The following is a 6,268-nucleotide window of genomic DNA, read 5'->3' on the forward strand; positions in this document are numbered from 1 at the left end:
TACAAGCGATGTGTAACATTGCTTACAAATTGATGTAGTGATAATAGATCTTTAATTTATTACAAAGCACTTATGTATTTATTAATACATCCACGCATCCACTACATTTGGTGACCCTGTAAAACGAATCGCGCCTTCCCTGGAACCAGCTTCATCAACCGCGTCGAAGAATTACAGTTTGCACATCACCAGCAACGAAGCAACTGAAAATTCCGACGAAAACAATGAATCTCCCGGAACAAAACCCAGCGGCCAACATCGACATGGCATTCCAAGCGGCGATCTCGTTAAAAATTCCACCATTCTGGACCCACGACCCGACATTGTGGTTTCACCATATAGAGGCACAGTTTGCCTCTCACAGAATATCGAGCGATGCGGCTCGACTTTCTCACGTTATCAGTTCTCTGTCACCAGAAATAACGAACGTGATACGCGACCTTATCATGGCACCACCCGGTTCTGTTTCATATGAAGTTTTTAAAACCACGTTAATAAACAGAACCTCAGAATCCCAACAAAAAAGACTTCACCAGCTTCTGATATCGGAAGAATTGGGTGACAAAACGCCGTCCCAGCTTCTTCGGAGAATGAAACAGCTTCTCGGAGATGAGACGCTCCCAGAAAAAATCTTCAAGCAACTTTTTCTCCAGCGTCTGCCCTCCAATACCCAGGTTGTTCTCGCGTCCACCAGAGAAAACACATCCCTTGAAGAACTGGCGGAGCTAGCTGACAAAATAGCCGAAGTACCGCACAGATATCCAACGGTATCGACGGTGACGCCAGCCGCTCCCAGTACCAATCCTTTCCGTGCACAAACCAGTTCTTCAGAGATTTCGGATTTGCGTGCATTAATGACGCAGCAAGCTGCGCAAATACAAATTCTCACAGCCCAAATACAAGCCCTAAAGTTTAGTCCTCAGCGTCGAAGCACCAGCCGATCTCGACGAGATGGCAGACGGTCTCGAAGCCCCAGTGCTACCCGAAACTCACATGACACGTGTTGGTACCACCGAACATTCGGAACACGGGCACAAAAATGTACGGTACCGTGCTCGTTTTCCTCACCCAGTTCGGGAAACGGCACAGCCAGGAATTGAACGCGACGGAAGTTCCTGGTTCGCACCCACACAGTCGCCTGTTTTTCGTTTGCGATCGTGTAACAGGCACGCGTTTCCTGGTTGACACAGGTGCGGAAGTCAGCATCATCCCAGTCTCCAACACTTCTGGAAAAAGAAAAGAGACATCAGTCTGTCTTCAGGCAGTCAACCATTCACCCATTCCAACCTACGGTGAACAGTCCCTAACATTAAACATAGGACTACGCCGCACATTTCAGTGGGTATTCGTCGTCGCTAAACTGCCGACCCCTATCTTAGGAGCCGATTTCCTGCATCATTTCGGTCTCCTGGTAGACATAAAGAACAGACGACTTGTCGACACCACCACCAAGCTTACTGTGCGCGGTATAGCCGCTCGAATGGATACAGTCAGCCCAACTGTAATGCTTACGACAACGACTCGTCACAGTTCCATCCTGAATGATTATCCAGATGTCGCCCGGCCAGTTTTTCATAACCAGCCGATAAAGCACGACGTTACCCACCACATCAAAACCAGCGGTCCACCTGTTGCTGCAAGGCCCAGAAGGTTACCACCTGATCGTCTCCAGGCCGTCAAGCGGGAATTCCAGCACATGCTCGACCTCGGAATCATCCGCGTTTCCAGCAGCAACTGGTCCTCGCCGATACACTGCGTCCCAAAAAAATCATCGACCGATTGGCGGGTTTGCGGCGATTATCGATCACTGAATAAAAGCACTATCAGTGATGCCTATCCGGTGCCTTTTCTTCAGGACTTTTCGAGCTCGCTGCATGGAGCTCGCATCTTTTCAAAAATCGACCTGGTGCGAGCATACAACCAAATCCCAGTCGAACCTGCAGACATCTCAAAGACAGCAGTGACTACACCTTTCGGAATGTTTGAATTCCTGCGTATGCCTTTCGGTTTACGAAACGCGGCACAGACATTCCAAAGGTTTATCGACATGGTGACTAGAGGTTTGCCTTTCGTCTATGCCTACATAGACGACATACTCGTGGCCAGTAACTCGGACGAAGAGCATAATCAACACCTTCACCTGCTATTCGAACGTTTACGTAAATTCGGAATTGTTATCAACCCTACTAAATGTTTGTTCGGAGTTGCTTCCCTTCATTTTCTCGGTCATATAGTCGATAAAAATGGAATTCGTCCCCTTCCCGAGAAAGTCAAGGCCATCGTGGATTTTCCACCACCCACATCTCTCCGCAAATTAAGGGAATATCTCGGTCTAGCGAATTTCTATCGACGGTTCGTGCCCCACCTCGCTGAAATAGCGCAACCGCTCACGGATTTGCTACGTCAGCGAACCTGCAAAAACGCAGATATAGCTCTGACCGAAGATCAACTCGTTTCTTTCGCTGCCCTGAAAAAAGCGTTATCTAGCGCTACCATGTTGGTTTATCCAAAACCAGACGCCCCACGATGTTTACTAGTTGATGCATCCGATTCCGGAATCGGAGGTGTGCTACAACAGCTTGTTGACGGTATATGGCAACCGTTGTCTTTCTTTTCTAAGCGGTTAAAACCCGCGGAAACCAAATACAGCACATTCAGTCGGGAATTATTGGCGGCATACCTGGCCGTTAAGCATTTCCGTCATATGCTAGAAGGTACCAATTTTGCCATATATACCGACCACAAGCCATTAGTATACGCATTTAACACCAAACCGGATCGCCATTCGCCAAGAGAAATACGCCACCTCGATTTCATATCGCAGTACACGACGGATATACGCCACATCAAAGGGACGACCAACGTGGCAGCTGATGCACTTTCACGTGCGCAGATCAATGCTATCCACACCACGTCTACAATTGATCTGGCACGTATAGCAGCTGACCAGGAGAATGACGAAGAACTTCTAAAGCTCCGGAATTCGTCATCTCTGAAATTTCAGCATGTTCCACTACCATCATCCACAGCCCATATATGGTGTGATATTTCCACTGGTTACCAACGCCCTTATGTACCACAGAAATATCGTCGAGAAGTTTTCTCCGCTCTACATTCTCTGTCACATCCTGGTATTCGCTCCACTCAAAAGCTAATATCGACCCGTTTTGTGTGGACCAGTATCAACAAGGATATCAGAGAATGGACCAAGTGCTGTGTTGCGTGCCAAAAAGCGAAAATCCACCGGCACATAAAATCACCAATCGGTTCATTTTCGCAGCCCGATGCACGATTTCAGCACGTTCACATTGATATCGTTGGACCCCTGCCACCTTCGCAGAACTATTCATATTTGCTAACTTGCGTAGATAGGTTCTCGCGATGGCCCGAAGCCTGGCCCCTATCTGATATATCAGCAGAAACGGTCGCTAAAACGCTGATATCACAATGGGTTTCGCGTTTTGGCACACCCGCAACAATTACCACCGACAGAGGACGTCAGTTCGATTCCCACCTTTTCACCGAGCTGACTCGTCTCCTCGGGTGTAAACACACCCGCACTACAGCTTACCACCCTGCAGCAAATGGCATGGTGGAACGCTTTCACCGCCAACTCAAGGCATCTATAAAAGCAGCTCCAGACAGTTCTCACTGGTTGGAACATCTCCCTCTCATCCTCCTTGGAATTCGATCCACGATTAAGGAAGAACTGGGATATACTCCGGCCGAACTCGTTTATGGCACAACACTCACCTTACCTGGGCAGATGATCGAACCTGTTTCACAAAACTTCCCTGACCCACAACAATATGTGCACCGATTACGAACATCCATGTCGCAAGTATCACCCTCAGGCCCTAGACAACAGAACGTCGTTTCACGTGTCCCAAAAGATATCAACACATGGACTCATGTCTTCGTGAGGAATGATGGGATACCCTCTCAACTTCGACCACCATATTCCGGGCCCTACAAGGTCATCAAAAGAGAACCCAAGTATTTCGTCCTCGATATTGGAGGTAAACGAAATACGGTCTCGATTGATCGTTTAAAAAAAGCTTTCATCGAGGACTTACATTCAGTCCCCTCTTTTCCTCAAACAGACTCGGCAACTCCAGCGAACACCACAGATGCTGCACAACCCCGACACACCAAATCAGGAAGAACAGTTCGATGGCCAGCAAGGTTTGTGCAAGTTTTTCGGGTAAGTTCTGAACTCCTAACGTATCCATCTTCCTAATGAACACATAACTGCATCACCCACCCAGAGAAATCAAAGAACATTTGTGTACGTAAAGAAAAAAAAAAATGAAAACAAAAACTGTCTGTATGAACTTTTACGGAACATTTCAAAATCGAACTTTGCCGATGAACATTTCTTTCATTTTTGCACGTACATATTTTTTGTTTTCTTTTCAAAATGTTTGCTTTCTCATAAATATATTTTTTTGCTAACTGTATATCCACACACATTTACAAATCTTGTTCTCATGCGTGCTATCACTCGATTTTTTTTTTCTCCACTGAAAGATACCTTGTCTCTATTAGACCTCTAGTAGGTCGAGTAATCAATAGACGCACATCTCTTTCAACGCGCCAACATAATTCTGCCTGGGCACATATACATATTGCCCACCATATAGCACATACAAATTGTAAACCTTTCATGCATATTTTTATCGTTCAATGTGTAAAAAAAATTTTTTTTCTACATGCACACAATCAAAAAAAAAAAAAAATAAAATAAAAATAATAATAATAATACATTTCCAATATCGTTCGATCTCTGTGGCTTTCTCACTAGAAGGGGGGTAGTGTAAGAATTAGCACTTCCTTCTCAAAGCTTGGATTCGAAATCAGACCCAAGAATCATTGGTCGTAAAATACCAATGCACAAAAAGGCGCGAAATCAGAATCTCTTTGTTCTGACAAAAAATGATGGATCGTCTCCCTTCGACCTCTGACCCGAGCAGGTCAGGCGAAGTTAACAGGACGACCAGCGACCTACTGTACGCAATAACACTCTTGCGGTATATCTATTTTTCTGGCTATTTGAGATGTTATAAATAGAACGGAGAAATAGGTATCTAGAGAGAAGCCGAACCAACGTTTAAGAGAACGTCACGCATTTATGAGGACGACGAAAGAATATTCAGAAAGGTGACTCTGTCATGCATGATTTACACACACGCACCATCAAACATATTCTGCTTTAATGTGTATCCTGTATTATGCATTCCTTTAATATGTATTATTTGCAACCACTATTTAATATGCATTTTGTACAAGCGATGTGTAACATTGCTTACAAATTGATGTAGTGATAATAAATCTTTAATTTATTACAAAGCACTTATGTATTTATTAATACATCCACGCATCCACTACAATCTTTTACATTTTTGAATATATTTGTTCAAAGAATTAGGATGAGGTTTAAAAGAAAATACTTAAGACTGGAAAAGTCACTCCAGAGCCAAAATGTGCCACCAAATTAGGACAAGTAACGAAGTTCAAGATCTAAATACTCTCTGCAAATTATATGACTTTGAAGAAGAGAATGACAAACTTTTGACAGACTTGAGTTTATTTCAGCCATCTTAATCACTGCCAAAACAATTATTTGCAATTTGCCCTCAACTGTATCCAGGTATATGATGCTCATCTTGTCTTCTCAATTACGTATGAGAGGTTTAAAATTTATACAACAATTCCAATGACAAATGTACCTCTTTTCCAAACTCCAGTTAAATATAAACAGTGAATGTTGTGTAGAGAATATAGACCCATTGATCTGTTGATAACAAAGAATGGCTAAATATTTTTAAACAGATAACTAACAGAAGAATGCTATTGTAATTTATAGAAGTATGTTGGCTTTTTATTATTCCTTAGGCATTTCATTGTAACTGATGAAGAGTATAATTCATGCTTTTATATACCCTATAAAGTGGCTGGTGATAGGAAGGACATCTAACAATAGAAACCATATTAAATTTAATTATATTGTAGTGGATTGTGTCTCTTGACTTTTCTAGGAAAACAATAAGAGCTAACTGTAATGACCCATCTAACCCACACCAACATGGGAAGTAAATGTAAAACAACAATAATACTGTTGCTGATGTATCCATTTTTATCTGCATTTAGATAATTAAGGAATGTATACAGATCTTAAAATACCCTGCAGTGTACCAAATCATTTAATCATAACATTTCAATAATTTCCATTAAATTATTCCAAAAACATTGATTCCATTAAATAACC

At 43.1% G+C, this 6,268-nt stretch overlaps 1 protein-coding gene across 1 annotated transcript; it reads left to right on the top strand.

Moving 5' to 3' along the window:
- The first annotated feature begins 224 nt into the window (after positions 1–224).
- LOC115215635 lies at positions 225–1,100 on the top strand. The gene has a single exon (XM_029784926.1). It carries the CDS (start codon positions 225–227, stop codon positions 1,098–1,100), a length of 876 nt encoding a protein of 291 aa, XP_029640786.1.
- Positions 1,101–6,268: the final 5,168 nt, after the last annotated feature.

Source organism: Octopus sinensis, linkage group LG1 (genome assembly GCF_006345805.1).
Source record: "Octopus sinensis linkage group LG1, ASM634580v1, whole genome shotgun sequence".
In the NCBI taxonomy this organism is placed as follows: domain Eukaryota; kingdom Metazoa; phylum Mollusca; class Cephalopoda; order Octopoda; family Octopodidae; genus Octopus; species Octopus sinensis.